Source organism: Physeter macrocephalus, chromosome 2, assembly GCF_002837175.3.
Source record: "Physeter macrocephalus isolate SW-GA chromosome 2, ASM283717v5, whole genome shotgun sequence".
In the NCBI taxonomy this organism is placed as follows: Eukaryota; Metazoa; Chordata; class Mammalia; order Artiodactyla; family Physeteridae; genus Physeter; species Physeter macrocephalus.
In genome coordinates, this window is record NC_041215.1 from 14,426,230 (window position 1) to 14,439,357 (window position 13,128).

Here is a 13,128-nt window from a genome sequence, read left to right on the forward strand (position 1 = left end):
TCCCACAGGCCGCGGAGCGGCTGGGCCCATGAGCCATGGCCGCTGAGCCTGCGCATCCGGAGCCTGTGCCCCGCAACGGGAGAGGCCACAGCAGTGAGAGGCCCGCGTACCGCAAAAACAAAACAAACAAACAAACAAAAAACAAGACCCATCTATATGCTGCCTTTAAGAGACTTCAGATCTAAAGACACACACAGACTGAAGGTGAGGGGTTGGAAAAAGATATTCCACACAAGTGGAAATGAAAAGAAAGCTGGGGTAGCAATATTTACATCAGACAAAATAACTGTAAAACAAAGACTGTGACAAAAGACAAAGAAGGGCATTACATAATGATAAAGGGGTCAATCCAACAAGAAGATATAATAATTGTAAACACAGATATGCACCCAACATAGAAGCACCAAAATACCTAAAGCAAATATTAACATAATTGACAGTAATACAATAATAATTGGGAATTTTAACACCCCACTTACATCAATAGATCATCTAAACAGAAAATCAATAAGGAAAGAATGGCCTTAAGTGATACATTAGATCAAATGAAATTAATAGATATATATATAGAACATTCCATCCCAAAACAGCAAAATACACATTCAAGTGCACATCGGACATTCTCCAGGACAGATCACACGCTACAGCACAAAGCAAGTCTCAATAAATTTAAGACTGGAATCATATCAGTCTTCCTGACCACAACAGTATGAGACTAGAAATCAACTACAGGAAAAAAACTGCAAAAAACACAAACACATGCATTCTAAACAATGTTACTAAACAACCAATGGGTCACTGAAGAAATCAAAGAGGAAATCAAAAAATACCTGGAGACAAATGAAAATGGAAACAAAATGATCCAAATTCTGTGGTATACAACTGTAAATCAACTATATTTCAATAAAATTTAAATATTAAAAAAAATCTATGGTATACAGCAAAAGCAGTTCTAAGAGGGAGTTTATAGTGCTACAAGCCTACCTAAAGAAACAAGTAGAAGGAAGGAAATAATAAAGATCAAAGCAGTAATAAATGAAAAAGAGGCCAAAAAGACAATATAAAAGATCAATGAAAGTAAGAGCTGGTTCTTTGAAAAGATAAACAAAATTGATAAGCCTTTAGCCAGACTCATCAAGGAAAAAAAAGGGGGGGGCTTAAATAAATAAAATCAGAAATAAAACAGAAGAAATTATAATTGACACCACAGAAATACAAAGGATAATAGGGGATTACTATGAACAATTATATGCCAACAAATTGGAAAACTTAGAAGACATGGATAAATTGCTAGAAATGTATACTCTCCCAAGACTGAATTAGGAAGAAAGAAAATGTGAACAGACCGATTACCAGTAATGAAACTGAATTAGTAATTTTAAAAACTCCCAACAAAGTCCAGGAACCAGACAAATTCAACGAAACATTTAAAGAAGAGTTAACACCTACCCTTCTCAAACTACTGCAAAAAATTTAAGAGGCAAGAAAGCCTCCAAACTCATTCTACAAGGTCAGCATCACCCTGATACCAAAACCAGACAAAGAAAATTACAGGCCAATATCACTGATGAATATAGATGTAAAAATCCTCAACAAAATATTAGCAAACCAAATTCAACAATACATTAAAAGGATCATACACCATGATCAAGTGGAATTTATTCCAGGGATGCAAGGATGGTTCAATATCAATAGCACAACATTAACAAATTGAAGAATAAAAATCATATGATCATCTCAATAGATGCAGTAAAAGCTTCTGACAAAATTCACATCCATTTGAGATAAAAACTCTCCACAAAGTGGGTAGAGAGGGAACATAATTCAACATAATAATGGCCATATATGATAAGCCCACAGCAAACATTATACTCAATGGTGAAAGGCTGAAAGCATTTCCTCTAAGATCAGGAACAAGACAAGGATGCCCGCTCTTGCTACTTTTCTTCAATACAGTATTGGAAGTCCTAGACGCAGCAATCAGACAAGAAATAAAAGGAATCCAAATTGGAAAGGAATAAGTAAAACTGTCCCTGTTTGCAGATGACATGATACTATACATAGAAAATCCTCAAGACACCACCAAAAAAATACTAGAGCTCATCAATGAATTTGTTGCAGGATGCAAAATATACAGAATTCTGTCACATTTCTGTACACTAAAAACGAACTATCAGAAAGAGAAATTAAAGAAACAATCCCATTTACAGCTGCATCAAAAACTATAAAATACCTAAGAATAAATCTAACTAAGGAGGTAAAAGATCTATACTCAGAAAACTGCAAGACACTGATGAAAGAAACTGAAGACAACACAAACTGATGGAAAGATATACCGTGCTCATGGATTGGAAGAATTAATATTGTTAAAATGACCATACTACCCAAGGCAATCTACAGATTCAATGCAATTCCTATCAAAATACCGATGACATTTTTCAAAGAATGAGAACAAATAATTTTTAAATTTGTATTAAATACAAAGGACTCCAAATAGAAAAAAAAATCTTGAGAAAGAACAGAGCTGGAGGTATCAAGCTCCCTAACTGATGTTACAAAACTACAGTAATCAAAATAGTATAGTACTGGCACAAAAAACAGACACAAAGATCAATGGAACAGAACAGAGAACTCAGAAATAAACCTATGCACTTATGGTCAGTTAATCTAAGACAAAGGAGACAAAAATAGACAATGGAGAAACGACAATGTCTTCAATAAGTGGTGCTGGGAAAACTGGACAGCTACATGTGAAAGAATGAAATTAGAACATTTTCTTACACTACATACAAAAATAAGCTCAAAATGGATTAAAGACCTAAATGTGAGACCAGAAACCAGAAAACTCCTAGAAGAAAACATAGGCAGAACACTCTTTGACATAAATCATAGCAATATTTTTTTGGGATCTGTCTCCTAAAGCAAAGGAAACAAAAATAAAGAAATGGGACCTAATTAAACTTAAAAGCTTCTGCACGGCAAAGAAAACCACCAACAAAATGAAAAGGCAGCCTACCAAATGGGAGAAGAGATTTACAAATGATTTATCTGATAAGGGGTTAATATCTAAAAATATAAAAAGAACTCATTCAATTCTATCAAAAAACCACCTGATTAAAAAATGGGCAGAGGACCTGAACAGACATGTTTCCAAGGAAGACATACAGGGCTTCCCTGGTGGCACAGTGGTTAAGAATCCGCCTGCCAATGCAGGAGACACAGGTTTGATCCCTGGCCGGGAAGATCCCACATGTTGCAGAGCAACTAAGCCCGTGCGCCACAACTGAGGCTGCACTCTAGAGCCCATGCTCTGCAACAAGTGAAGCCACGACAATGAAGAGTAGCCCCTGCTTGCCTCACCTAGAGAAAGCCCACGCGCAGCAACGAAGACCCAACACAGCCAAAAATAAAAATAAATAAATAAAATTTTTTAAAAAAGATAGTGAACTTTATGTGTATTTTACCACAATTAAAAGAAAAAACTGAAATCAGAGCACAAGCAGACACTGTGTACTCGAGTCACCATAAGCACCGAGAATCCCAACTCCCTGCGTCTGCCTGGAGTGTGGAATTCTCCCTGAATCTGTCAGACTCGCTGGCTCAGGCTTCAGGAAGCCCAGGAACTTCCACCACAGAAAAGAACACTAATACTTGTCACCGTTTCTCTGAATGGACTGCAAAGCTCTCTGCCCCACCATGGTGCCATTCCTGCCCCAACTCCCCTCTTCAAGGCCTCACAGGCTCCTCAGCCGCCAGCTCTTCTCTTGAGGCCTCAACACAGCCCCTGCCAGAAAGGGGCCGAAACGGTTCAAGGAATAATAAGATCCCTTTGGCACCATTTTTCACAACAAAGCAGCTGCTTTTCAAAGTAGGCGCCGTGCAATTGGACTACAGAGAAAGAAACCCTTCGGCACTGAAAGAAATCCTTCGGCACTGCAGCAACATGCTTGATTGCTCACAAAGGCAACTTCCTGACCCCTCAGTCACCTGAGGCCTCTTCCTGCCCTGTCCCTGCACGGACCTCTCCCATCTAAACCCTTTCAAAGAGGGAACACACCAACCCCATAAAAAGGGACAAAAAAGCACTTGGGGCTGGGGGGTGGGTGAGGGGTGTCTATTTCATAGCAGGACTGCTATTAATGTCAGTATTTAAGCCAGATAAAAGTGAGGAAATGTGACAACCCGCTCACAGTGAGTGGGGAGGAGGCTTATTACTGGGAGACTGTCTCCAAGCCATACACAAGTTGCCTTCTGGAGTAAATTCCGCACTTATTAGGAGACACCACTCATTTTCCTTTCTAGAAGCTGTAACACAGCTCTACAGCCACAACATCCTGTCTTAAAAAGAACACATTAAGTGTTGAGAGAAGCTTTTCAAAAAGCAATAGGAGCATAACAGAAAGGAAAGAATTATAACGCATAAACTGGCTGGAAATAAGGAAGAAAGCTACGAAGACATCCTGGAAGTCTTCATGCTTGAGTTCTCACAATTTCTCCTTCTATCCTGATTAACCAACCCAAGCAGCAAGACCACAGAACATGACCTAGAAATACGAGATTTCAACTGTAAACATTTCAGAATCCAACATCTGAAACTTAGCTAACTGCCTTAGTAGGCAACACCCAATTAGAGGAAAAGGGGATAGACTGCCTTTGAAAAGACTCTAATTTGGAAAAGTACTTTGTCCAACTTCTATGGCATACTCACTCTGAAACAGAGTGGATGATACAATTGTCCTATGAAATGTTCTGAATGTCATAAATGGCTAAACGACTGCATGGGAAAGACAGCCAAGGGGCGCCTTCCCCGGTCACTTACCCTCACAGCCCAATGGGCCTCTGCAGAAGGCGGCGTGACCATCAAAGGGCTGCTGGTGTCGTGCTGAGGAGAAAGAGGTACATTGCACTGTAGCTGGCACAGAATTCTACTACTGGAGGATGTGTTTACTATAAGAATACACATTTCAAAGTGCTTTCAAAAAGGAGAAAACCCTCAAAAAGTTAAACACAGTATTACCATGTAACTCAGCAATTCTACTCCTAGGTATAGACCCAAAAGAACTGAAAACAGGTGTGCAAACAATTCCTTGGACATGAATTATTATGTCCACCAACAGACGAATGGATAAACAAAATGGGGTAGACGGCACAATGCAATCTTATTCAGCAACGAAAAGGAATGAAGTACTGACACGTGCTACAATGTGGATGAACCTTGAAAACATTACGCTGAGTGAAAGAAGCCAGATGTATGACTCTATAAAATGTCCAGAACAGGCAAATGCATAGAGACAGAAAGCAGATTAGTGGCTGCCAAGGGTTGGGGGAGGGGGAAATAGGGAATGATTATTTAATGGGTGTAGAGTCTTCTTTTGGGGTGACGAAAATATTCTGGACCAGATAGAGGTGATGGTTACACAATATTGTGAATGCACTAAATGTCACCCAATTGTTCATTTTTAAACAGTTAATTTTAGATTATGTAAATTTCTCTGCAATTACAAAAAAATTAAAAAGAGAGAGAAAACATGGAGAGATAGATAAATAGATGATATTAGAAGAACGTGAACTTGAAGGATTTTGACACTTACAAACTTAGGCGGCGGCATGTTCAAATTCAGATTGCTCAAGGTAACTTCGTGGCCGCTCTGTGCACAGGCCACTAGTCTCAGTGCAACATAGAAACCCTGCAAATCCAAAAAAGGGGGAGGCGTAAACCCCACCCAGCTGGCAGCGGCAGTGGCAGAGCTGTCTGCAGCAGTGGACTTTGGGGAAAGAGGGATTTCGGTTTACTTTAACAAGGAAAACCACATGTGAGCAAGTCACTTACAGTGTTGAGCAGAACTGGTCTCACCCTGGGAGCACTGTTTAAACGAATATGCTAAAATGGACTTAGCCCATTGCTTTCTGAACACCGTAAAATTTCAAACAAATGTATTTTCAAAAACAATGAGCTCTCAACATTTAGGAAATGCTAGATTGTAAAAGTAGCAGACTGCAGTTTAAGAGTCTAAAGGATGGTTCAAATATGTGTTGACTTTTTAAAAATGGTTTGAAATAGACACAATTGTTTGGGAATTGACACCCACGATTCACTGGGATCCCCCTGGCCTCACTGAACACAGCATCTCCCACTCACCCCCCCTACTCCCCAATGGCCTGACGTGTACTTCACTTCCCACATAAGGACAAAGGACCAGAACCAGGCCGTCAGGGGCCTTGGCTCCTCCTCGCCCTCCTCCTAACCCAGAACTGGCCATGCCACGGTCTTAGTGGACTCGTGTGGCATCACCTAGTTTTTTAAAATTGATCAACGGGCCTAAGAACATGGACTCTTTTCAAAACTGTAAACACAATTATGTTTCTAAAAACTTCTTCAAAGAAATGAGCACTAGAGCAGCTTTTCTCAAGCTGATGTCTACAGAATGCCCGTGTAGAGTGTAGAGAAATGGGGACATTAGTAAGGTTAGAAGAACTGCACTAAGCGAAGTTAACAGGGCTCTCTTACACAAAGATCCTCAGAGCCCTTAACGCACAGATGTGCACTGTGAATCTCAAGCGAGGGAGGAAAAGCTAACGGTGCTTTCCCGACGGGTCGGATCACGGACAGTGAGACACCAGGAACAACATCCCTTGGAATACAGTTTGGGGAAAGACTGAACTAAATTAAAATATGACCATTTAAAAATCATAAGTACTATAACATTCCATTTATAGAACATTCTCAAAATGACAAAATTATGTCAGAGAAGGAACCAGTGGTTGCCAGGGGTCAGGGTGTGACTACCAATGGGCTGCATGAGGGAAACTCTGGGGTCTGAGAATGTTCTGATCCTGACTGTTGTGATGGTTACTTGAATCTATGCAAGTGATGAAATTACAGAGAACTATATACGACAGAAACAAAAACCACAAGAAAGTGCAGGTATCAATAAAACTGGTCAGCTCTGAGTCAGGCTTCTGAGCAGTGTGCTTTGGTGAGAGCTGGGAAATGATTCACGGGAACTCACTGAACTATTTTTTGCAACTTCCATGAGAGTCTGAAGTTATTTCAAAATAAAACGTTTTGAAAACATTTCAACTGCTTGTAAGCACACAAAATATTAACAGATACGCTAACCATGAAAGATGGCTCCAAGAGTTCAAAAGACCTTTATTTCAAAATGAAACCCTCCCATTTTAACAGTTTGATGTCCGCACTTATGACTGGTAATACTTGAGAGTGGAGACAACGAGGAAGGAAGTGCAGAGGTGACCCGGCCTGGGGGCTCTGGCCCAGCCCCTCCACTTGCTCTGTGTATATGTGTATATACCTGTTTGTCCAAGAACCCTTTACCTTCTGGGTCGGCCAAGTCCCATATCTGTGGAAACACAAAAATGCTCGTGAGTGCGACCGCTGATCATTGACCATTTAATCACAAAACAGGAGCCACCATCGCTACATGTGGGCCTTATGTATACGCCACAGCAGCCACAGACTCAGAACAGGTGAATAGCCTTCACCCCTCCCTCCCCCCAGAGGCACACAGCGGTCAGTGGCAGAGCCCGGAGAACACCCAGGTACACCTGGCTCCAAGGCCAACATAAATCCATAGCTATCAAGATCCCAAGAGCACTCAGGCCTATTGTCTGCTATTCAAGCAAAGGGTGGCAGTAGCCATCAGAGCACTTGGATCTACCGATTACGGCCCCGAGAGGCTCGCAATGGCCAGCCCACTTCCAAGGGGAGTACAGACCGCATGAAGAGGGGTCTGCACAGGCCGGCCTTCACCTGCCGGGGGAGCCCTGAGGGCGGCCACAGAAATCGCTATCATTCATCACATACCTTCCCAAGGATAATGTCTGAGAGCCCAGACTTCTTTAGAAAAAGTGCAGCTTCACTCGCCCCAACTCGCCCTGTGTATGCTGGGTCTACCTGGAATTGGGGAGCAACACTTGAGACAAGGCTTCAGCAACAGAGCAGCAGGTAAAAGCATTACCCATGACACTGGCTGCTAGCTGATAATTTGGAAACAGAAAGGGACGAAAGGCCTTACTGGGCTGCAATTCACAGCTGTGGTTTCTGAGTCACTCACTTTCATTTCAATCCAAAGAGACACTAGTGAAAACTTACCTGCTTGTAGTAAGATTCATATAATGCATTTCCAGGGAGAATCTGTAAACAAAACCACAGATATTGGTCAAAGGTGGACACAAAACCTTCTAAAAAAAAAAGTGTCCCTCAATTCTGTTATCACCAAAATACACAATAACGAAAATCAAAATTTATGCACTTTAAACGTCCTCTATACGTGGACTGTAGTTTATTTTCAGAGATAACACACTTACTCGATTTAGAAAAAGGAAATGTTAATGCTCTTAAATAAGTCCTGATTCCAACACAAACAACACAGTCGTTCAGGAAGGAGCAGCAGCCCAGAGTCGTTTTCCATTCACTCACCGATGGGATTTCGGTGTGTCCAGGAGCTCAGAGGGGAAAGACACCCTTATCCTTTGAGATTGTTCTCTGGCTCCGGAACCAGAACAGGAGTTTCTGCACATCATCATGAATCACCAGTCACAGAAGCTTCAGACTGGTTTCCCCGCTCCAGGTCTCATCCCCACCCATCTCGTCCTCCACCAGCCGCCCATCCAAGGGCTGCACAGAAACCACTGACCAGCCCCGGCCGCCAGGAGAGAGCTGGCCAGTGACTGCTCCCACAATGACAGGCAGGAAGTTCAAAATCCTCAGCTTGGCACCGAAGACACTCCATGTTCCAGACATTCCAGATTCCCCAAGGTGTCGCTGTTCAAAGAAGGTAACCACCCGGTCTAGGATCAAGCGGCAAATTGAGGCCACGACTGGATTCAGCCTGGTTGGCAGCCAAACCCTCACACATCCCACCGTGTCCACGGTCTCTCTTCCCAACCTCAGTGAGCCGCCCGCCAGTGGGGAGGAGGGGATCTGCAGGAGTATGCCAGCAGGGGGAGGAATTCAGCAGCCACTAAGATGTTAGCTGTAAAAGCTTACACATGTTGGTCTTTTACTGCATGAAGGGAAAAAAGCAGGACATGGCAAACTTGCCGTTGATTTAGTGAGCAAGAAAAGTGAAGAAGACACCATTATGCTTAATCTTATGGAAGAACTGGTGTGTAAACAGATAAAGAGAAGAATGCCAGGAAAAATGAGTACCAGATGAGAGGTGGGATGACAGTGTTTATTTTCAAAGTCTTTGAATGCTGTTGTGCAACTTTTCATAATGAATAAAACTGGGGGGAGGCAGGTTCCCTTCAGTTAGAATCACTGATTTGAACCAGCCCAACAAACTTGCATTCTGCTGTGCTGTAAAAAGTCATTTCAGGTTAAAAATAATGCCCAGATTACGGTCAGCTCCTCTAGAGGATGCCAACACCTGCAAACACAGAAAGAAGCGAAAGTACAAGCAAGAACACCAGCAAGAGAGAAGGAAAACAGAAGGAAAAGAGCAAAAAGATCTGAAAGGCGGCAGAGGAAGGTCAAAAAAAAAGAAAAAGGGGAAAAGGAAGAGGGAAATCCTGAAAAGGCAGAAAAAGCTAAAAAGCTAGGCAGAACAATGTGAAAAAGCAAAAAAGGAGGGTAAAGGCCAATGGCTTGAGAAAGAAAAGGGGACAACACCAATAAGAAGAAATGAGAGCTAAGTGGGGAATTCCCTGGTGGTCCAGTTGTTAGGACTCTGCGCTTTCACTGCTGTACTAAGATCCTGCAAGCCACACGGCGCAGCCAAAAGAAAAGAGCTAAATATACAGCTACAGCAGCTCCCTGGTGGGAGGGTTCCTCCTGCCCTGGGCCCTTGTGTATACCGTCCTGGGGGAGGCTGTCGCCCTTAGCTTCTTATGACTTAGAGGGCAATGTCCACCATCACACCCTGTTTGATCTCCAGGGTTTAAAACCCCACATGAACTCATACAACTCAATAGCAAAAAACCAAACAACCCAATTAAAAAATAGGCAGAGGATCTGAATAGACGTTTTTCCAAAGAAGACATACAGATGGCCAACAGGTATGTGAAAAGATGCTCAACATCACTAATCATCAGGGAAATGCAAATCAAAACTACAATATCTCACCTCACACCTGTTAGAATGGCTAGCATCAAAAAGATAAGAAATAACAAAGTGTTGAGAGGGCATGGAGAAAAGGGAACCCTTGCACACTGTTGGTGGAAATGTAAACGGGTACAGCTGCTATGAAAAACAGTCTGGAGGTTCCTCAAAAAATTAAAAACAGAACTACCATATGATCCAGCAATTTCACTTTTGGGTATTTATCCAAAGGAAACGAAAACACTAAGAAAAACAAACAACAAATTCCATGTTCACTGCAGCATTATTTACAATAGCCAAGCATGAAAGCAACCTAAATATTTACTCATCGATGGATGAACGGATAAAGAAAATGTGGTGTGTACACACACACACACACACACACACACACACACGCACTCACGCACATAGAGGAATATTATCCAGTCATTAAAAAGAAGGAAATCTTGTCATGTGACAATGTGAATGAACCCTGAAGACATTATGCTAAGTGAAATAAGTTAAACAGGGAAAGACAAATACTGGATGATCTCACTTATATGTGGAATCTAAAAAACAAAAACAAGAAACCAAACTCACAGATACAGAGAACAGATGGGTGGTTGCCAGAGATGGGAACAGGGGGTAGGCGAAATGGGTAAAGGTGGTCAAAAGGTGCAAACTTCCAGTTATAAAATAAGTAAGTCATGAGATATAATGTATAGCATGATTAATATAGTCAATAATACTGTACTATATACTGAAAGTTGCTAAGATTAGATCTTAAAAGTCATCACAAGAGATTTTATAACTATGTGGTGATGCATGTTAAGTATTGTGATCATTTCACAATGTGTATAAATAGCAAATCATTACATCGTACACCTGAAACTAATATAATGTTATATGTCAACTATAACCTCAATTTAAAATAATTAACTAATTAAAAAAAAAAAGCTCTGCATGTTTTCAAAACACATCTCCCCGGAGGAGTAAGGCTGACAGAGGAAGCAAAGTCAGGCAGGCTGTTTGTCATCTATCAGTAAAGGTAACTGTGCTGGGTCTAGATCGCACATCCTGTGCCCCGGCTCATGGAAATGGAATGCACAGACCCTAGGGACCCCCACCTTGACAAAGGTCCCCTTCCTGCCAGCAATCAGAGAGGCACAGGTCTGAAATGCATTTCCAGTGGGATTTTTTTAAGATCTCATGGTAAGCAAGAGAGAGGTTTCCAAGCTACTACGATTCCAATGAAAAAAAGTTATGATATTTGGAGCACAGATGGTTAATAACTGTCTCAAATTTCCCAAACGCTTCTGAACTAGATCCACAATCAGGAGGAACAAGACCCCCAAATAGTCCAGAAAAGGCTCTGAAGCCCCAGGCCCAAAGCTCGGACCATCGATGCTAAGGGCTCATCCCATAGACAGTCTATGGCCAGGTATTGATCCCAAATGACCTACAACTAACGGAAAACCACAGAATATGCCTCACCCATTCCTCTCTAAGTACAGGAATCAATTTGGGTAACGTGGGACAATGACAGCAGTGAGAGGTTCTGATTTAATTACACATACCTCAGGCACTACATAAGCAGAAGGGAGAGTAAAGGGAGAACACCACCAGATCTAATGGCACTTCCTCTTACCACACTACTTCCTCCCAGCGACAGCGGAGTCACACTTGCAAGCTGCCCAATACACCGTTGCAACAGAGCTGAGGACGAATGCTGCTAAGGCCTCGAGTCCCCAAGTGACGGGCAGAGACCTCGGACACAAACAGCTCGTTGGTGCAGGCAGCCACTCCGCTGGGACAGAGCCCCCTGAGAGCTGAGAGTGGGCACCAGAGCTGCCCACCTCTGCCTAACCCCAAAGCGAGCCCAGGGGCAAAGGTAGAAAGGGGACAGGCCAGGGGACAGGGCCTTCAGTGTAAGAGGCTGCAGACAGCTCTGAGATGGCTTCAAGAACGGACGGAGCCGGCCCAGGAGGGTGTTCTCCTCCACCAGCCCACTGTGCTAAGATGCCATCTTTGACTCTGAATTATTCATTGAAGTTCAATATAACTTTCAATTTGATCTTTCAGTTGGTCTCCTAAAACACTAAGAAAAGTTCCTGTGGCCTCTTCACTCTAACCTCCACCCCAGAGGCAACCTACAAATGGGGAGACAGGGAGGGCAGCACAGCAGGGAACAAGTTCACATTCTTCTGCTGGGAAGCCTTTAAACTCCACAGTTCATGCAAGCGTGCACAATTTCAATGCTGGAGAAAACCAGCTTGAGATGAGGAACACAGCAGTACTACTTTGGAGGGGAAACCCTGAGGACTGGGGTTCTGGCCACACCTAACCCTCTCAGGATTGAGTCCATCCAGTTCTCTGATTCCTGCTTTCATCCATGGGCAGGAGGTCTTATGCAAAACAAAGCAATGATCGCTGGCCCTGCTTGTTTCAAAATGACATTTGTAAAGCAAATTAATTTTCATTTTAAAACTTCTAGAAAAGCGTAATTCCTTGTTCTGATAAATAGTGGATCACATTTACTAAGCCTCACTATTTTCTATCCTGTACCTCATTTAATTGTCCCAAACAATGCTATGGGCAGGTACTACTGTTCGTCCCAATTTATGGGTGAGGAGACTGAGTTTAACTTGCTCAGGGTCACACAGCCAAGGAGTGACGGAGCCAGAGGAGACCCAGGTCATGTGGCACTAACCTACACTGCACCCTGCAAAAACAGCCCAGGCATGACAGAGCCAGACACAGGGCCACTGCACAACCTCCCGTGCATGCTCACCTAAGAAAAGGCAAAACACGTGATTATGTCATAGTACATTTTATTCAACAGGCATGGTCAAAGTGCAAGGCTTGACTTAAGCATATGAACTGACTTGAAAACCAGCGCAGCCTGCCATTTCCTCAGGAAAACTGAGACCCCATAACGGCTGTGTTTTTCAAAGCTGTTGCCAAGTTTTGCAGGAAGTTAGGCACATAACACCAAAAGACATCCCTGTCTGAGTTCCTCCTTGGAAAGCAAGATGCTGACGCAAAAACAAGGCTAGAGAAGTGCTCACTTGATAATCCTTGCATTT

The 13,128-nt window shown here is 42.6% G+C and overlaps 1 protein-coding gene across 13 annotated transcripts in view; it reads right to left on the reverse strand.

Moving 5' to 3' along the window:
* Positions 1-13,128, reverse strand: part of EPS15L1 (epidermal growth factor receptor pathway substrate 15 like 1) — a 107,185-nt gene that overhangs the window by 76,380 nt on the left and 17,677 nt on the right. For 8 of the 13 annotated variants that reach the window (XM_007104981.4, XM_007104979.4, XM_007104983.4 and 5 more), the window contains exons 2-6: positions 8,114-8,155; positions 7,826-7,915; positions 7,314-7,361; positions 5,592-5,687; positions 4,820-4,882 (exon numbers count right to left, since the gene is read on the reverse strand). In XM_007104981.4, the coding sequence (XP_007105043.1) occupies positions 4,820-4,882; positions 5,592-5,687; positions 7,314-7,361; positions 7,826-7,915; positions 8,114-8,155 (339 nt within the window). The remainder of the gene's footprint in view (positions 1-4,819; positions 4,883-5,591; positions 5,688-7,313; positions 7,362-7,825; positions 7,916-8,113; positions 8,156-13,128) is intronic. The other 5 variants (XM_007104978.4, XM_007104980.4, XM_007104982.4 and 2 more) reach the window with 5 other exon arrangements.